Source organism: Macaca mulatta, chromosome 20 (genome assembly GCF_049350105.2).
Source record: "Macaca mulatta isolate MMU2019108-1 chromosome 20, T2T-MMU8v2.0, whole genome shotgun sequence".
In the NCBI taxonomy this organism is placed as follows: Eukaryota; Metazoa; Chordata; class Mammalia; order Primates; family Cercopithecidae; genus Macaca; species Macaca mulatta.
Window position 1 is genome coordinate 80,478,957 of NC_133425.1, and position 19,000 is coordinate 80,497,956.

Here is a 19,000-nt window from a genome sequence, read left to right on the forward strand (position 1 = left end):
TCTCGGCCTCCCAAAGTGCTGGGATTACAGGCGTGAGCCACCGCGCCCGACCCAGGTGCACTTTCTAACCTGGAATCATTGGGCAGCGTGTGGCCTTGAGGGACAGAGATGGCCACACTCATGGGAAGCACGGAAGCCAGTTTTTTGTTTGTTTTTTTGTTTGTTTTGTTTTTTGAGACGGAGTTTTGCTTTTGTTGCCCAGGCTGCAGTGCAGTGGCGCGATCTCGGCTCACTGCAACCTCAGTGGTGCAATCTCGGCTCACTGCAACCTCCGCCCTGCAGGTTCAAGCAATTCTCCTGCCTCAGCCTCCCAAACACCTGGGATTACAGGTTTGTGCCACCATGCCCGGTTAATTTTTTGTATTTTTAGTAGAGATGGGTTTCACCATGTTGGCCAGGCTGGTCTCGAACTCCAGACCTCAGGTGATCTACCTGCCTCGGCCTCCCAAAGTGCTGGGATTACAGGTGTGAGCCACTGCGCCTGGCCACGGAAGACAGTTCTAGGACCCAGACATCTCCACCAAGCCTCACTGTCACTGAGTTGTGCCAGGCTGGGAGGAGCAAGCTCACCTCAGCTGCCCTTGGACACGGTCCAGAGGATTCGCTCCCTGGCTGTGCACCAGGGGTCCCAGCAGACAGCCCCCTAGTCCACACACCCCAACCCTCCCTACACCTCCATCCCGCTCTGACCGCTGTGGACTTCTGTGGCAATCTTGGTCCCAAGAGCATCCCTGCACATCACGTCCATGTGTTGTGGGCTGAATTTTGTCCCCGAAGGTCTATGTTGAAGTCCTACCCGCCCCCATACTTCCGAATGTGACCTTATTTGGAAATGGGTCGTTGCTGATATAATTAGGCAAGATGAGGCCATCTTGGAGTGAGGGGGGTCTCTGATGATGGGCGTCCTTATAGGAAGGGGAGGTTTGGACACAGGCTTAAGCGCACACTGGGAGAACACCACCTGAAGAGGAAAGCAGGGGCTGGGGCTGCGGCTACAAGCCCAGGCACGCCGAGGACAGGAGCCACTGGAAGCTGGAGGGGGCCTGGGATGGGTGCTGAGCCTCCAGAAAGAACTAGCCCTGCTGACACCTTGTTGTGAGATTTCTGGGTTCCAGAACACAGGAGAGTGATTTTCTGTGGTTTGAGCTCCCCGGGCAGTGGTGCTTTGTCAAGGCAGCCCAGGAAAGGAATCCACTGTGCTTGCAACATGAACACAGGGGCAAGCACACCCCACCTGAGTCCCCGGACTAAAGGCAGGACGAGAGCGCCAGGATCCAGCTGAGAGTCACAGGGCATTTATTGAACACCTACTACGCGCCAGGCACAGCGATCCCCCAGAGCAAACTCTGAGGTGAATGATATTGGCCCTATTGTACAGATGAGGAAACTGAGGCTCAGGGGACATGTGGCTTGCCTAAGGGCACACAGCAGAGCCCACCTGAGGATCCCAGGCCAGCTAAGTTCTTCTGACTGTTGTGGGCAGTTCTCTAGCATTGGGTCTCTGCCCCAGGGCCCTGAGATCCTCCACGGGGGCCTCTTCCATGGAGTCGTCCTCACTCTCCTCCCCTTCTTTTCCTGGGCTCCGTATCGTGCTCTGAGCAAATAATAGTAATAATAAAACGACAGCAACATCAGTAATAATAATGGCAGCAACAAGTCTCGAGTGTTCGTTGTGCAACAGGCCGGATTTTCCATGCTTCGTATGGATCTGCTCATCTGATACTCAGCGCAGCCCCACACAGAGGTCACTGTTCTGAGCCACTCTGCAGGCGAGGACTCCAAGGCACAGAGAGGCCAGGAGACTTCCCCGAGGTCCCACCGCCAGGAGCAGTGGGCTTGGACCAAGAAATAGCATAAAGAAAACCAACCAAAACTTCAGGAAACACTGGGCACACTTACAGAAGTGCAAAATGCTCTGGGAAGTCTCAGCAATAGAATTGAACAAGTAGAAGAAGGAAATTCAGAGCTTGAAGACAAGGTCTTCGAATTAACCCAATCCAACAAAGACAAAGAAAAAAGAATAAGAAAATATGGACAAAGCCTCCAGGCAGTCTGGGATTATTTTAAACAGCTTGGGATTGCACTTACCCTACCATCGTTAGAGAGAATGTCCTGGAAGCATGAGATACCCACCCTGCCCACACACACAGTGAGCTGACTGCCTCCTCAACCCCTAGTCATGGAGACTAAACCTGCCATGATTGGCATGAGGATGTTCAGGGTCTTCATTTGCCCTATACAGCTGGACCTGCAGAGTTCCCTGCGGAAATACAAGTGCTCCTGACGGCAGGCCTTCCTGGGGCTGTAAGGTAATGTGTAATGTATACACCTAATCACTTCCCTAACCTCTGAGGAATCCTGGATTCTGGAAACCGTGGGCCCGTGGGCTGGGATGGAGGTGTGGACCTGTCTGGGGGGCCTCTGTTTCTCCAGTGGCAACACCTTAGAGTGCCTCCAGGGAGTGCTCAGGACTCGTGGCAGCCACGGCAGGGACTGTGTGAGCTGCCACACTGCGTGTTGTGGCTTCATTGATTCTTTTTTTTTTTTTTTTTTTTTTTGAGACAGAGTCTCACTCTATCACCTGGGCTAGAGTGCAATAGTACGATCTCGGCTCTCTGCAACCTCTGCCTCATGGGTTCAAGTGATTCTCCTGCCTCAGTCTCCCAAGTAGCTGGGATTACAGGCATACGCCATCAAGCCCGGTTAATTTTTGTATTTTTTTTTTTAGTAGAGATGGGTTTTCACGATGTTGGCCAGGCTGGTCTCAAACTCCTGACCTCAAGTGATCTGCCCGCCTTGGCCTCCTAAAGTGCTGGGATTACAGGCATGAGTCCCCACACCTGACTTTGTTCTACTTCAAGGCAAAGTCCTGGTCAGACCCCAGGCAGCCCTCCACGCTCCCACCACCCCTGCCTCCTCAGCCTCTCATTTCAAATTTGAGTTCTCAGCCACCCTCCTCTGATCCCTGGGATTACTACCACAGGACCTCCCACGCCATGTATGTCATTTTAGGTGTAACCCCCACCCACACACTCACCTGGCTGGCGAGAGACTGAAGAACAGATGGAGAGGGGTTGGTGTTGGCAAGCGGCTGAGTATTGTAATGCCCATAAACTCCTTGCATCTTGGCTCTAAAATCCTGCCGGGGAGAGACCAGGGTGGACTGGATCCAATGGGAAAACACAGCATGTCAGGGGAGTGGGATGGAAAGACGGTGGGATAAGAAGACCCGAGACAGCTAATGCCCATGGAACTCCACAGTCCTCTCCAGGAGCTTCCTGTTTCTTATTCCACATAATCTACAGCAGCCCTGTGAGTGGGCATTATCACCCCGTTTTACAGATGGGAGAGGCCCAGAGAGGCCAGGTAACATGACCATCGTCACACAGGAAAACAGCTGGATTCGAGATCCCCTTTGCCCCTAAAAAGAATATTGTTAAGTGAGTGAATGCGAGAGAAGCCCCTCGACCTGCATCAAACCTCTCGTGGTAGTTTTAAGGCTTATTGGTAACTCAGATGATCTGATGCTTCTCTCATCAGGAGCTGGAATCAAATTCCTCTCCCCTTGAATACAGGCAGCCTCAGAGATTCACTTCTAACAAATAGAATATGGCAAGGACACACTGGGTTACTGCTGAGGTTAGGTCATAAAAGGTGATCGAGTGCTGGACGTGGTGGCTCACGCCTGTAATCCCGGCACTTTGGGAGGCCGAGGCAGGTGGATCACGAGGTCAGGAGATCAAGACCATCTTGGCTAACACAGTGAAACTCCATCTTTACTAAAAATACAAACAATTAGCTGGACATGGTGGCAGACGCCTGTAGTCCCAGCTAGTCGGGAGGCTGAGGCAGGAGAATGGCTTGAAACCGGGAGGTGGAGATTGCAGTGAACCGAGATTGTGCCACTGCACTCCAGCGTGGGTGACAGAGCGAGACTCCATCTCAAAAAAAAAAAAAAAAGGCCAGGCGCGATGGCTCAAGCCTGTAATCCCAGCACTTTGGGAGGCTGAGACGGGTGGATCACAAGGTCAGGAGATTGAAACCATCCTGGTTAACATGGTGAAACCCCGTCTCTACTAAAAAATACAAAAAACTAGCCAGGCGAGGCGGCAGGCGCCTGTAGTCCTAGCTACTTGGGAGGCTGAGGCAGGAGAATGGCGTAAACCCAGGAGGTGGAGCTTGCAGTGAGCTGAGATCCAGCCGCTGCACTCCAGCCTGGGCGACAGAGACAGACTCCGTCTCAAAAAAAAAAAAAAAGTGATCGAGTTTCCACTCATGTCTCAGGACACTCCCTCTTGGAACCAGCTGCTGTGAGGAAGCCCAGGCCCCATGGAAAAGCTGTGGGCAGACACTGTGGCCGCAGATCCTGAGGAAGACCCAGGGAGGGCAGGCTTTGTGGGATGTGGCTCATGCAGTTGCCCAGGGCTCCACGCCCAGAAGGACCCTGTGCTTGGCTTAGCGCTCTGATGCTGCTGTCCTGAAGATCTTAGTAATTGTTGAAGGAAGGGCCCCACATTTTCATTTTGCAGTGGGCCCTGCAAATCACATGGCCTGTCCTGTGCTCAGATGACAGGCACCTTCTGCTAGACGTGAGGGAGGAAAGCTAAGAAAAGACAGCCCCAGCCCCTGACCAACGGCAACCACATGAAGGCCCCACCTGAGAACTGCCCAGGTAAGCCCCATCAACCCCCAGAACCACAGATGAGAATCATGAGAAGTGATTGTTGCTTTACAATACTAGACTTACAGAAGGATGTCACAGATAATGCAAACAGCTCATTCTAGATTATAACTGATCAGATGGGGATAAATAGCACTTCTTTCTATTTCAAAACTACACCAAGCATCAGCCAGGAAATGTTTTTTGTTGTTGTTAATCCATTCACGGTTTTTCTTTTTTTTTATTTTTTTTGAGATGGAGTCTCGCGCTGTTGCCCAGGCTGTAGTGCAGTGGCATGATCTCAGCTCATTGCAATCTCCACCTCCCGGGTCCAAGCGATTCTCCTGCCTCAGCCTCCTAACTGAGATTGCAGGTGCCCACCACCATGCCCAGCTAATTTTGTATTTTAGTAGATGTTGTGGGAAGTCAGGAACCCCAAAGAGAGGGACCGGCTGAAGCCATGGCGGAGGAACATAAATTGTTAAGATTTCATAGACATCTATCAGTTCCCAAAATTAATACTTTTATAATTTCTTACACCTGTCTTTACTGCGATCCCTGAACATAAATTGTGAAGATTTCATGGACATTTATCAGTTCCCAAAATTAATACTCTTAAAATTTCTTGGCCGGGCGCGGTGGCTCAAGCCTGTAATCCCAGCACTCTGGGAGGCCGAGATGGGCGGATCACAAGGTCAGGAGATCGAGACCATCCTGGCTAACACGGTGAAACCCCGTCTCTACTAAAAAAATACAAAAAACTAGCCGGGCGAGGTGGCGGGCGCCTGTAGTCCCAGCTACTCAGGAAGCTGAGGCAGGAGAATGTCATAAACCCGGGAGGCGGAGCTTGCAGTGAGCTGAGTTCCGGCCACTGCACTCCAGCCTGGGCGACAGAGCGAGACTCTGTCTCAAAAAAAAAAAAAAAAAAAAAAAAAAAAAAAATTTCTTATGCCTGTCTTTACTTTAATCTCTTAATCCTGTTATCTTCATAAACTGAGAATGTATGTCACCTCAGTACCACGATTGTACAAATTGATTGTAAAACACGTGTGTTTGAACAATGTGAAATCAGCGCACCTTGAAAATGAACAGAATAACAGCGATTTTAGGGAACCAGGGAAGACAACCAAAGGTCTGACTGCCTGAGGGGTCGGGCAGAAGAGAGCCATATTTTCCTTCTTACAGAGAGCCTGCCTATACATGGACGTGCGAGTAGGAGAGATATCACTGAATTCTTTTCCCAGCAAGGAATATTAATAATTAATACCCTGGGGAAGGAATGCATTCCTGGGGGGAGGTCTATAAACGGCCACTCTGGGAGTGTCTGTATTATGCAATCGAGATAAGGACTGAAATATGCCCTGGTCTCCTGCAGTACCCTCAGGCTTATTAGGGTGGGGAAAAGATCCTACCCTGGTAAATTTGAGGTCAGACTGGTTCTCTGCTCTCGAACCCTGTTTTCTGTTGTTTAAGATGTTTATCAAGACAATACATGCACAGCCGAACATAGACCCTCATCAGTAATTCTAATTTTGCTCTTTGCCTTGTGATCTTTGCTTTGCCCTTTGCCTTGTGATCTTTACTGCCCTTTAAAGCATGTGATCTTTATGACCTACTCCCTGTTCATACACCCCCTCCCCTTGTAAAGTCCTTAATAAAAACCTGCTGGTTTTGTGGCTCAGGGGACATCATGGACCTACCAATATGTGATGTCACCCCTGGAGGCCCAGCCGTAAAATTCCTCTCTTTGTACTCTTTCTCTTTATTTCTCAGACAGGCCGACACTTAGGGAAAATAGAAAGGACCTATGTTGAAATACTGGGGGCTGGTTCCCCCAATAAGTAGAGACAGGGTTTCACCACATTGGCCAGCCTGGCCCTGAACTCCTGACCTCAGGTGATCTGCCTGCCTCGGCCTCCCAAAGTGCTGGGATTACAGGCGTGAACTACCATGCCCCACTGATCCATTTGTTTTTAAACACCCCAACGATGATGAATATGTTGATATTCCAAACAGTGTTACGAAAAATTGTCCTGTTTGGCACCCAGGTGCAGATATTGACAATGCTTCATCAGAATGAGTCTTCAAAGTTAGAAAAGTTATGAAATGTGGCCAGGCACAGTGGCTCACACCTGTAATCCCAACACTTTGGGAGGCCGAGGTGGGTGGATCACAAGGTCAGGAGATCAAGACCATCCTGGCTAACATGGTGAAACCCTGTCTCCCCTAAAAATACAAAAAATTAGCCAGGTGTGGTGGTGGGCGCCTATAGTCCCAGCAACTCAGGAGGCTGAGGCAGGAGAATGGCGTGAACCTGGGAGGCACAGCTTGCAGTGAGCCAAGATTGTCCCATTGCACTCCAGCCTGGGCGACAGAGCGAGACTCCATCTCAAAAAGAAAAAAAGAAAAAAAAAACCAAAAACACAGTTGTGAAACGTTACCAACAAAAACTGCTTCTATCAATACAGAACCAAAGTGAAACTCTGCCCCACTCCACCAAATAGGAAATGGTGTGTCTGTGACCCACCTGTAGATCCCTCTCCAGGTCATACTTCTCCAGGGTCTGGAAGGCACTAGAATACACCTCCAACGCTTTGGCATGGAAAACCATCTCAATAGTCACAAAATTAGAAAAAAATGTCTGTGGGGAGAGAAACCCAAAGAATCAAAGAATGTAAGCATCACGGTGAGAAAGAGAGCCCAGGGTAGCCTGGGATGTAGGCAGATGGGATGGGGGTGAGGGGAGCTGTCCGTGTGGGGACAGGTCCTAGGTGGGAAGTTTCGACATGTTATTTTAAATTTAATTTTCTTTGAGAATGAACACATTTGCATGCTTCAAAAATCAAAACTATTGGTCAGGCACAGTGGCTCATGCCTGTAATCTCAGTAACTTGGGAGGTGGAGTCAGGAGGATCACTTGAGCCCAGGAGTTCAAGACCAGCCTGGGCAACATGGCAAAACTCTGTCTCTACTAAGTACATATGTAAGTAAGTAAATAAGTAAATAAATAAATATAAACCATGCCAAAGTGTCAATTGAGGAGACTTGCTCTACATCCTCCATCCTGTTCCCTTTTTCATTTTCCCTCCACCTCCTGAGATCACGTTCAGAAGTTTTTGTGTGTTCCCCCCTTGTTTCCTTAGATAAGCCAATATTCTTCTCTTGTCCCTTTTTCACTCTCTTCTGAGCTTGCTTTTTCCCCTGCTAACAATTGGTCCTGGAGATCTTTTCACAGGAGGCTTTTTTTTTTTTTTTTTTTTTTTTTTTTTTTTGAGATGGAGCCTCTCTCTATTGCCCAGGCTGGAGTGCAGTGGTGTGATCTCGGCTCACTACAATCCCTGCCTCCCAGGTTCAAGCGATTCTCCTGCCTCAGCCTCCTGAGTAGCTGGGATTACAGATGTGTGCCACCACACCCAGCTAATTTTTGTATTTTTAGTAGAGATGGGCTTTCACCATGTTGACCAGGCTGGTCTCGAACTCCTCATGATCCACAGAAGGGCTCCACTTTCATGAATGAGATTAGTGCCCTTGTAAAAAAGACTGGAGGGAGCTTTTCTGCCCCTTCTGCCACATGCGGATGCATAGAAGGCACCAGCCGTGGGGAACAGGCCCTCCTTGGATGCTGAATCTGCTGGATCCTCGGTCTTGGACTCCCCAGGCTCCAACACGGTGAGAAAGAAACTTCTGTTGTTTATAAATCACCCAGCTTAAAGTGTTGTGTTGGCGCAGGCTGGATGGGCTAAGACAGGTGGTGATGATTAGCTCAAGTTCTTGTTTTATCTCTTTTGAAATGTGAAGGGCTTTCAAGGCATGGTTTGGATTCACATTTCTTACAAATTTAATCCCAGAACTTGAAAGCATGCCCACTTTTAAACTGTGCTTCTGTTGGCCCCTGACCTGCAGAACCATGTGGTCCATGCTCCCTGGTGCCGTCCACCCAGCCCCAAACACATCAGGTGCTGAATAATGTCTGCCGACAGTTTCAGGTCCTCCTTGCCACGTAGACAGCGTGAGCACTAATCACTGACACTTCATTCCCTTGTGCATGCGTTCATGTAGGTGTTCACTCATTCATTCATTCCACAAGCATTTACTGAATACCCACTAGGTACCAGGCCCTGGACCCTGGTGGCTGGGACTGGCAGGGGGCCTGTCCTGTGGCACCGACATGCAGTGTGTTACACAGCGACCTCACAGGCTTCTCTGCTCCACAATGTGATGAATGTGATGGACGGCACACAGCACATCACCGGCCACACGAGCCGTCCATCTCCTCCCACCCCAACGGTGTCAACTCTGTCAGCTCAGGGACCTTGTTTGTTGGGCATGATGTCCCCAGCATCAGGCACAGCACCTGGCACATAGCAGGTGTGCATTCCACACTTGTTAAAGTAACGCGTGAATTGAATACACAATTAACCATTGCAACTGGGATGGCAGCCCTGCGGAAGCAGAGTAGGGTGTATAAACAAGGGGCCTGACCAGTCTGGGGTCTGGGTGACTTTCCCCAAAGAATGAGGTTGAAGCCAAAGGAGGAGGAGGCACCAACTGGATGCAGATCAAGGCACAGCCCTGCAAAGGCCTCGGGTAGGAGTGGGCTCTGTGCACTGGAGCTTGGAGTGTCACGGGCAGGATGAGGCCGCAGGGCTGGGTCAGGGCTTCAGGAGCCTTGAAGGGATTTTGGTTCCAGTCCTTAGAACGAGAGGAGCCACCAGAGGGTGCTCAGCCCAGGGATGATGAATTGGACCTGACTTTTAAGAGATCCCTGGGGTAGGCGCGATGGGTCACACCTGTAATCCCAGCACTTTAGGAGGTCAAGGCAGGTGGATCACTTGAGGTCAGGGATTCGAGACCAGCCTGGCCAACATGGTGAGATCGACCCCCTCCATCCCTACTAAAAATACAAAAATTAGCCGGGCGTGGTGGTACACGCCTGTAATCCCAGCTGCTCGGGAGGCTGAGGCAGGAGAATCACTTGAACCCGGGAGGCAGAGGTTGCAGTAAGTGGAAATCGTACCACTGCACTCCGGCCTGGGCAACCAAGTGAGACTCCATCTAAAAAAAGAAAAAAAATCCCCAGGCGGCCTGCACCTTTGGAGAATGGACTAGAGTGGGCTCGAGAGCTGGGGAAGGGATCTCTGTGATCAACCAGTCCCACCTCTCTGAGCTCCTCTTGTAAGAGCTGGGGCTCTGGGCCCAGGGCTCTGTGGCACTGGGGTGGGGATCTGGGTGGCAGGAGGAAGGCACCCACACCCAGCTGCTGGGCCTCAATGTGGCTTGTTCAGGGAGGGGGTTTGGAGCTGTGAGGAGAAAAAGAGGTTACAGCAATCTGTGTGGAGAGGAAGTGGAGAGTGTGTGTGGAGGGAGACAAACTCTTCCTGGCTAGGAGCTGGAGCTAGGGCCACCCAGTGGCTTCCAGCTGCACTGGGACAGCTGCCTTGAGCACCAGCCTCTGATGCCCTGTGGCCAGGATTAACTGTGCCGCGAGCCTGTGTGAGCACAAGCTCACTCACACTTGCCCATGCTCACACATGTACACAGACCCGCACACACACACTCATACTGATGCATGCACATAGACACATGCACACATGTGTGTGCACACACACACCAGGCAGCCCAGGGCGCCTCCCATCCCGGCCAACCACCTTCACCTGCAGGTCCTTCAGCTTCTGCCTCTGGAAGGCATCCACTGTCTCCTCCAGCTGGAGGGTGGTGCGGCTGGAGTCCATGGCGGCCCTCTGCACTCTGGTCTCCGCCTGGCCCCAGGGACACAAGGGGTAGAAAGTGTCATGGGGGTGCTTCTGGCCCTTAGACACCTTTCTGAATCACTCTGTCTCTAAACCCTTCTCTCAGGTCAGCTCTCCTGCCTCAAGGGACATCTCTTGCTAATTTGGTCATCAAAGGAATGGCTGAGTAGGACCCCAGCTGAAGGAGCAGTCACTGGAGTGAGACACACCTGCTTGCTAGCTGTGTGACCTTAGGCAAGTCACTTACCCTCTCTGAGCCTCAATTTCCTTGCTTGTAAACAGAGGACAGTAATGAGACTTGCTTAGCAGGGCTGTTGTAAAACTTAAACAGTGGCACCTGCTGAACCCTTATGACAGGTGCTCCACGTTCATTGATAATTAACTTCTGCATGAGGAACACGTTTAGTTAATTAACTCCTTTGTTCTTTTGATCAACATCTATAGACGCCTACTCCACGCCAAGCCCAGACGTGAAGAAGCTAGCTTTTAGAGTTGAACACCTTGGAGGTGCATTTGAAATTTGCAACTTAACTGCCTGCATGACCTTGGGCAAGTCACTTTTTTCAGCTTCAAATTCCTCTTTAAAATGGGGACTTAATGCCACCTTCATGTTTGTGAAATGCCCGAGAAGAGACAGCTGGGGGCTCGCATCTAAGAAGCCCCCAGGACAGAAGGGAAAGCTGTTGTCACTCAAACAAATGGGTTGCAGAGACGGTGGGTGACCCAGGCAGGAGCCAGGATAGAACCCGGAGGTGCTTGGGCAGGGCCGTGGCCCCCATTCGTGTAGGTCAGGACTCCCCACACTTGGCACTAGTGTCCGGGACACTGTGGGAGGTTTAGCAGCATCCCTGGCCTCTCCCCACTGGATGCCAGGTGGTAGGTGGGATAACGGCCCCCAAAGATGGCTACATCCTAATCCCTGGCACCTGCCAATACGCCCCTTCCAAGGCAAAAGGGAGTTAGGGTAGCAGGTGGAATGAAGTTTGCTAATCAGCCATCCTTGCCATGGGAGAATATCCTGGATTATCCGCTACACCCAGTGCAATCACAAGAGTCCTTACAGGCAGAAGAGGGAGGCAGGCAGGAGAGTCAGAGGAGAGACGTGACTACAGAGGGAAGGTGCAAGCTGCCAGCTTGAAGACGGGGGAGGGGCCACAAGCCAAAGGATGTGTGTGGCCTCTGGAAGCTGGAAAAGGCGAGGGCACAGACTCTGCTTGCAACTTCCAGAAGGAACCCAGCCCTTTCCACACCTTGATTTAGCCCAGTGGGCCCACGATGGACCTCTAACCTCCTGAACGGTGAGTCTGTGGCCATTTTTCACCACAGTGGGACAAACTTAACACGTTCTAGCAGAGCTCTCCAATCGTGAGCCAGAAACATCCCCGGATAGTGAAATGCCCCCAGGTGAGGACCGCTGACTTGGCTCCATTAAGGGACACTCTGTGGCTGGGCCTGTAATCCCAGCACTTTGGAAGGCTGAGGCAGGTGGATCGCCTGAGGTCAGGAGTTCAAGACCAGTCTGGTCAACATGGCAAAACCCCGTCTCTACTAAAAATATAAAAATTAGCCGGGCACAGTGGTGGGCGCCTGTAATCCCAGCTACTGGGGAGGCTGAGGGGGGAGAATTGCTTGAACCCTGGAGGCGGAGGTTGTAGTGAGCCGAGACTCTGCCACTTGCACTCCAGCCTGGGCAACAGCACGAGACTCTGTCTCTCAAAAAGAAGTGGGGGCACTCTGGATGAGGTCACACAGTCACAAATCAGTTACACATACAGCGGAGGTGACTAACCCTCCTCCAGCTCTCACCCTACCTCCCGTCCCCTGCATCTTTCCCACGGGGCAGGACAGCGCGACAGAGAGCGTGCGGGCTCCCCTCCACCTGCTGTGCCCCATGAGCTCTCGTAATTGCGTCTCTGTGAGCCCTGGTTTCCTCCTGCAGACAATGGGGATGAGGCTAGTAGTGCGCACCTGATATGAGCATTAAACAAGTAACTGGCGGGGAAGCCGTGGCCCGTGGAGGCAGTGACTTGTTGGATGGTGTCCATGATGGGACAGAGCCCAGGTCTCCAGACTCCCAGAGCCCCTTTTTACCGGTAGCTTTGGCTTTCCCATCCTGAGCACAAGGTCCTGCACACACCTGCTTCTGCCCAGGTAAAGCCTACCTGGCCGTTTTGTGAGGTCGTATATTTCCTATATGTGATTCTGCCTGCCCCAGACAGACATGTGACACTCACCTGGGACTGAAAAACATGTGTTAAGGAACCGAGTTAAGCCCAGGCAGCCCCGTCGGGGTGGTCCGCCCGCTTCCCAGCCCCTGCCCAGCGGGCCCAGGCAAAGAAAACCCCAGAGGACATCAGTGTGAGTGGACACCCTGGCCCGGCAGCCCCAGGCCCCATTTCCAGGGAAGGATGCGATCATTTGCCGATCCCAGGGTGACTTCTGCCTCAGTTTCTCCAGCTTTTCCAGTTGTTTGATCTCACGATTTTGGACACGTTTGAATTTCTTGATCTCAGCCTGCAGAAAAGGAGCAGGCTGTTTCCTGGGATCCCACAGGGCAAGACGGGTCGCCACCCACGCCAACGTGCCCCCGCTCACCCGCGTCTGCTTGATCTGTGCCCCGTAGAGCTTCAGGGGGTTGACCACCTTGGTTTCCAGCCTCTCGACCTGGGGGAGCGGGGACACAAGGGGATCTGAGTGAAGGGCACAGGGTGCTGCCTGCCTCCAGCCTGGGCATATAAAGTGCAGCCTGCACCAAGGAGCCGCGTGTCCAGAGCTGTGTGGGGGGAGGGGGAGCGTGAGGTGCCCTCCCTTTTCCCAGCGTATTGGAGGCACCGAGCCTGGGCTCAGGGCCCGGCTCTGCCTCCCGAGGGCTCCAGCAAAGAATTCGATCTCTCGAAGCCTCATTTCTTCACCTGTCAAATGAGGTCATGGGTGCACCCACCAGGGTTTCAGGACAGTAGGAAGATGGTGCCTGGCCCAGAACTCAGGGAGTGTCATTACTGGGGAGGCCAGGACAGGCCCCTGGCGTGTGCTCAGTCCCTCTACACGACAGCCCTGGCCCCGTCTCCCAACTGCCACACAGGGTGGCGATGACAAACCCACTTTACAGATGAGAAAATTGAGCCTGGCTTTGGGGACAAGACTTTTATTGAGGTCACAACAGGGCTGGGCACGGTGGCTCATGCCTGTAATCCCAGCACTTTGGGAGGCCGAGGCGGGCAGATCACCTAAGGTCAGGAGCTCAAGACCAGCCTGGCCAACATGGTGAAACCCCATCTCTACTAAAAATACAAAAAAGTAGCTGGGCGTGGTGGTGCACGCCTGTAGTCCCAGCTACTTGGGAGGCTGAGGCAGGAGAATCGCTTGAACCTGCAAGGCCGGAGGTTTCAGTGAGCCGAGATCACGGCACTTCACTCCAGCCTGGGCAATAGAGTGAGACTCCATCTCAAAAAACAAAAAACAACAAAAAACTAAAGCAGCCTCTTGCCCGTTTTACAATCGGGAATGTTTTTGTGAGGGCCAGGAGCCATCTCTGTGAACACGTAAACATCAAGGAAGACGGCGCCCTGCCTCCTGGTGTCCTGGTCTTCCTCCAACCTCTTTGGGAATTTAGCGTAGACGCCTGGCTCCGAGCTCTGCCACCTGCTTGTCACAGAGCTGTGAGAAGTTTTATTTTTCCTTTGGTTAAAGATAATTAACTAGGCCAGGCATGGTGGCTCACATGTGTAATCCCAGCACTTTAGGAGGCTGAGGTGAGAGGTTGGCTTGAACCCAGGAGTTCAAGACCAGCCTGAGCCGCATGGCAAAACCCTGCCTCTTAAAAAATTTTTTTTTTGTTTGTTTGTTTTTGAGACGGAGTCTCGCTCTGTCACCCAGGCTGGAGTGCGGTGGCCAGATCTCAGCTCACTGCAAGCTCCGCCTCCCGGGTTCACGCCATTCTCCTGCCTCAGCCTCCCGAGTAGCTGGGACTATAGGCGCCCGCCACCTCGCCCGGCTAGTTTTTTGTATTTTTTAGTAGAGACGGGGTTTCACCGTGTTAGCCAGGATGGTCTCGATCTCCTGACCTCATGATCCGCCCGTCTCGGCCTCCCAAAGTGCTGGGATTACAGGCGTGAGCCACCGCGCCCGGCCTAAAAAATGTTTTAAATAAAATAAAGATAATCAGGTGGCCGGGCGCGGTGGCTCACGCCTGTAATCCCAGCACTTTGGGAGGCCGAGACGGGTGGATCACGAGGTCAGGAGATCGAGACCATCCTGGCTAACACGGTGAAACCCCGTCTCTACTAAAAAATACAAAAAAACTAGCCGGGCGAGGTGGCGGGCGCCTGTAGTCCCAGCTACTCGGGAGGCTGAGGCAGGAGAATGGCCTGAACCCGGGAGGCGGAGCTTGCAGTGAGCTGAGATCCGGCCACCGCACTCCAGCAAGGGGGACAGAGCGAGACTCCGTCTCAAAAAAAAAAAAAAAAAAAAGATAATCAGGTAGCACAGGTGGCCACCCCATTACCAGGTGAAATTAGGATGTATTGGTGAGAAATGGGGTTGTCAAGGCCTCTTACTGGGGGATTATCGTCATCTGTCTTGAGAACATGGGCACCGAGGGCTGTGTCTGCCTGCCTGGAGAAGACGGTGCCTTTTCCGTCTGCACAATCTTTCTTGGATCGCCCATGACATGCGTTGCCATCTGATTTAAATCTTTGTTTTTTGGTATTTTTGTAAGTCAAAGTCTCGCACTGTCTCCCAGGCTGGAGTGCAGAGGCACAATCATGGCTCCAGCCTCGACCTTCCAGGCTCAAATGATCCTCCTATCTCAGCCTTCTGAGTAGCTGGGACCACAGGTGCTCATTTTTTTATTTTTATTTTTTAAGAGATGGGGCCTTGCTATGTTGCCCAGGCTGATCTTGAACTCCTGGGCTCAGGCAATCTGTCCACCTAGGCCTCCCAGAGTGCTGGGATTACAGGTGTGAGCCGCTGCACCTGGCCCTTTTTGATTCTTTTCTACAATTCATGGTGAGGATTTTTCTGGGCTGGCAGGAATTTCTATTTTTAATTATTTCCTAAACACCCTGCAGCCTCCTTGCCCCTGACTCCCCACCAGGATTTCTGTTCCTTCTCGAGGCCCTCATAGGCCCTGGATGTGTCTCATTCAGGGGTTCATGGAGCCCCCAGGGCTGGCTTCCTGGGTTTCCATGCTTTGTTGGCCGTTCATCCGACTCAGCAAAGCCTCCTGGGCTCTCAGTCCTGCAGGCAGAGGCGTGACCCTGGAAAGGGTGTAAATGTCCACACTTGGTGGATGTCTCTGGGGACATACCCATTGGCTGTGGCCACAGCAGGGCTCCTGCAGCCCTCAGGCCTGACCTTGGCATTGGAGCCCGGGTGCCCCTCAGCATCCCAGACCCAGGCCGGCAGCACTCACCTGGGCCTGCCGGTAATCCTGCACTTTGGCCAGGTCCTCGGCGAAGCCCCTCATGGTGGCCCGCAGCTCGGGGTTCTCGGAGTTGGCAAAGTCGATGAGCTGCTTGACCAGCTGGTCTGCCTTGTTCCGCAGCCGGGCCGTCTTGCGCGTGTAGGCGGCCAGCAGTGAGCAGAACTGCCCGAAGTACTTCTCGGTGTTGGCCACGGTATTGTCCATCCCCCTCACCTGGCTGTCCCTGCAGAGGAGGGGACCTAAGCAGCCATTCTGGGCAGTGATGCAGGGCCCCAGGCATGCCAGGAGCAGACAATGGTTATGAAAATAGGAGCTGCTGGCCAGGCGCAGTGGCTCACGCCTGTAATCCCAGCACTTTGGGAGGCAGAAGTGGGCGGATCACGCAGTAAGGAGATCAAGACCATCCTGGCTAACACGGTGAAACCCCGTCTCTACTAAAAATTAAAAAAAAAAAAAAAAATTAGCCAGGCATGGTCGCGGGCACCTGTAGTACCAGCTACTTGGGAGGCTAAGGCGGGAGAATGGCATGAACCCAGGAGGCAGAGCTTGCAGTGAGCTGAGATCTCGCCACTGCACTCCGGCCTGGGTGACAGAATGAGTCTCCGTCTCAAAAAAAAAAAAATAGGAGCTGCCATCAGCCGGCCTCCGGTGTGGCACACACATGCCACAGGCTGTCACTCAAGGTGGCAGTATCAGGGCTGTTGAGGCTGATGAGGGGGATCTGCCTGGGCGGGTCAGTAGTGGGCAGGAATATAGACGTGGGTTTGGCTGCAAAGCTGGCTTTTTTCCTCCCTGGGATGCTAAAGGTGCTTTATCTTCCTGGAAGGGTTACTCTACGCCACAATCCCTGGCTGCAGACGCCTCTTCCCTCTGAAATTCCCCTGTGCTGTCTTTCCCCGTAGGCTGTCAAAATTCTTTTTTTTTTTGAGACAGAGTCTTGCTGTGTCACCCAGGCTGGAGTGCAGTGGTATGATCTTGGCTCACTGCAACCTCTGCCTTCCGGGTTCAAGTAATTCTCCTGCCTCAGCCTCCCGAGTAGCTGGAATTATAGGCACCCACGACCATGCCTGGCTAATTTTTGTATTTTTAGTAGAGACAGGGTTTCACCATGTTGGCCAGGCTGGTCTCAAACTCCTGACCTCAGGTGATTCTCCTGCCTTGGCCTCCCAAAGTGCTGGGATGACAGGCATGAGCCACCACACCCGGCCCTGACTCACCTTTAAATGCTCCCGGTCCGGCACCTCCCCGCAGCAGGTGCACAATGACTGACCTGCCGCATTCAGGCTTCTAAGACAGCCACGGACGCCCAGCCTCTGCCTCCCTCCTGGGCTTCCTCACGCCTTCTCCTTCCCCTCATCCCCAGCGTGTCACTATCCCTGCCTCTCTCCCTCTGACCAAAGTCCCCCGTGCAATCCTTTCATCAAATCCCTGATGCGAGAAACGCCCTGAGGAGCAGCCCTCTGTCCAGACAGACCCTAACTCTCTCGCCACCCTCGCCGCAAAACACTCCACGTGCATTGCCCTGTAAGCAAGGCGCTGCTGGTATCACCATATGAAAATGGAGTGAACTGAGGCCCAGAGAGGTGAAGCATCTTGCTACAGGTCACACAGCCAGACACAGCCTCTGTTCTTGCAGGTAGGATCCTCAGAGCGCCACGATTCAGCAGCACAGGGGACAGAAGTCAGACACTGGGGCTCCTAGGCCCCCACCCCAGGCGTGCGCACCAGAATCCCTGGGAGTGTGCCTGAGAAGCTGTGTTTTCAAAACACATCAGGGCCAGGCACGGTGGCTCACGCCTGTCATCCCAGCTCTTTGGGAGGCCGTGGGGTGCAGTTTGCCTGAGCTCAGGAGTTCAAGACCACCCTCGGCAACGTGGTGAAACCCCATCTCTACTAAAATACAAAAACTTAGCCGGGTGTGGTAGCACGCCTGTGGTCCCAGCTACTTGGGAGGCTGAGGCATGAGAATTGCTTGAGCCCAGTGGGTGGAGGTTGCAGTGAGCCAAGATTGAGACTGCACCACTGCACTCCAGCTTAGGCTACAGAGTGAGACTCCATCTCAAAAAAATAAAAATAAAAGATAAAAGCACATCGGGTGCTTGAGAGGTTGCCTGGAATTCAAACCTCAGAGGAACCAGGCATGGCAATGAACGGTGCGGGGCAGGCAGGTTGTGAGAGCAGGGATGGCGTGGGCTGGGGCGGCGTGGCCGGGGCGGCGTGGGCCGGGGCGGCGTGGGCTGGGCCTCCAGGGAAGGGGGAGGCCTGGTTGGGGTTGAGGTGGGATGGGGGTTTTCCAGGTGGAGGTGAGAAAGGAAAGGGGATGAATTTGGCTACCCCAGCTCCACAGGCAGTGATTCTGGAGAAGCAGAAGGAGGCCAGATTCTGGAAGCTTCTGTAGTTCCAAGCCCTGTCTTCCCTGAGCTGGATGGAGGCGGAGGCGGCGTGGGAGGGAGGGCTCCCCTTACCCCCCACCCCCACCCCAAGCAGCAGGTCCTGCTGCCCTCATCTTTCTTGGTGCACCGGGCCTCAAAACCCCACTTCCACCTCCCTCGCAGCCAGGCTGGCGCCGGCCCACTCACCTGGAGAAGATGATGTTCATTGTGACCAGAGCTTTGACTGTCCTAGTGCTGGGGAATAAGGACAGGGCCCCAGGGGTCCTGCAGGCCTGGGAGGAGCTGGGCAGGGCTGGGTGCAGCTGTGTGGCCTGGGCTCCAGGGACGCTGCCACCCGGTTGCCAGGCGACAGGGCCGCCCACAGCAGGCCCTAGGAGGAGCTGGTTGCCTGGGCAATGCCTCCCTGAGGCTGGCCTCCCCAGCCTCGCATTGGCTCAGGGGCTACTGAGAGAAGAGGGCATCCCACAGAGGCCCACACTCTCCCTTTGAAGATGGAGGCTCTTGTGGAACTGGGCTAGTGCTTGGGGCTCCCCAGAAGGTAGCAGGGAGAGATTTAGGGGGCTTAGGCCTGCGCACAGCCACGTGTGTGGGTCCTGCCCGCTGGGTTCCTCCCTCCCTTCAGGGAGGCTGCGTGCCCCAAGCCCGCCACTGGCCTTCCCGGGGTCTAGGCTCAGGTGGGGGGTGCAGATGCACAGGGTAAACTTGAGGCTCCCCAGGGTGGGGCAAGGAACCAGCTCAAAGGAGTGGCTTTCATGTTTTTATCGGAATTGCA

General features: G+C 53.1%; 1 protein-coding gene across 4 annotated transcripts; it reads right to left on the minus strand.

Moving 5' to 3' along the window:
- Nucleotides 1–1,279: 1,279 nt before the first annotated feature.
- On the minus strand, nucleotides 1,280–18,566 carry CIBAR2 (CBY1 interacting BAR domain containing 2). 4 transcript variants are annotated; one of them, XM_077987038.1, is made up of 9 exons: nucleotides 18,415–18,566; nucleotides 15,824–16,058; nucleotides 13,006–13,074; nucleotides 12,823–12,924; nucleotides 12,645–12,650; nucleotides 10,315–10,419; nucleotides 7,188–7,301; nucleotides 3,026–3,139; nucleotides 1,280–1,594 (listed from the first exon to the last, which is right to left on the minus strand). In XM_077987038.1, the coding sequence occupies exons 1-9, from the start codon at nucleotides 18,432–18,434 to the stop codon at nucleotides 1,457–1,459; spliced, it is 903 nt and encodes a 300-aa protein (XP_077843164.1). In that variant the 5' UTR covers nucleotides 18,435–18,566; the 3' UTR covers nucleotides 1,280–1,456. The 4 variants fall into 4 exon arrangements, 3 of the variants coding, with proteins under 3 accessions (XP_077843164.1, XP_077843165.1, XP_077843166.1); XM_077987040.1 differs by lacking the exon at nucleotides 1,280–1,594 and adding an exon at nucleotides 2,174–2,260 and having other exon boundaries at nucleotides 3,038–3,139; XM_077987039.1 differs by lacking the exons at nucleotides 7,188–7,301; nucleotides 12,645–12,650 and having other exon boundaries at nucleotides 3,038–3,139; nucleotides 12,823–13,074.
- Between the last annotated feature and the right edge of the window lie 434 nt (nucleotides 18,567–19,000).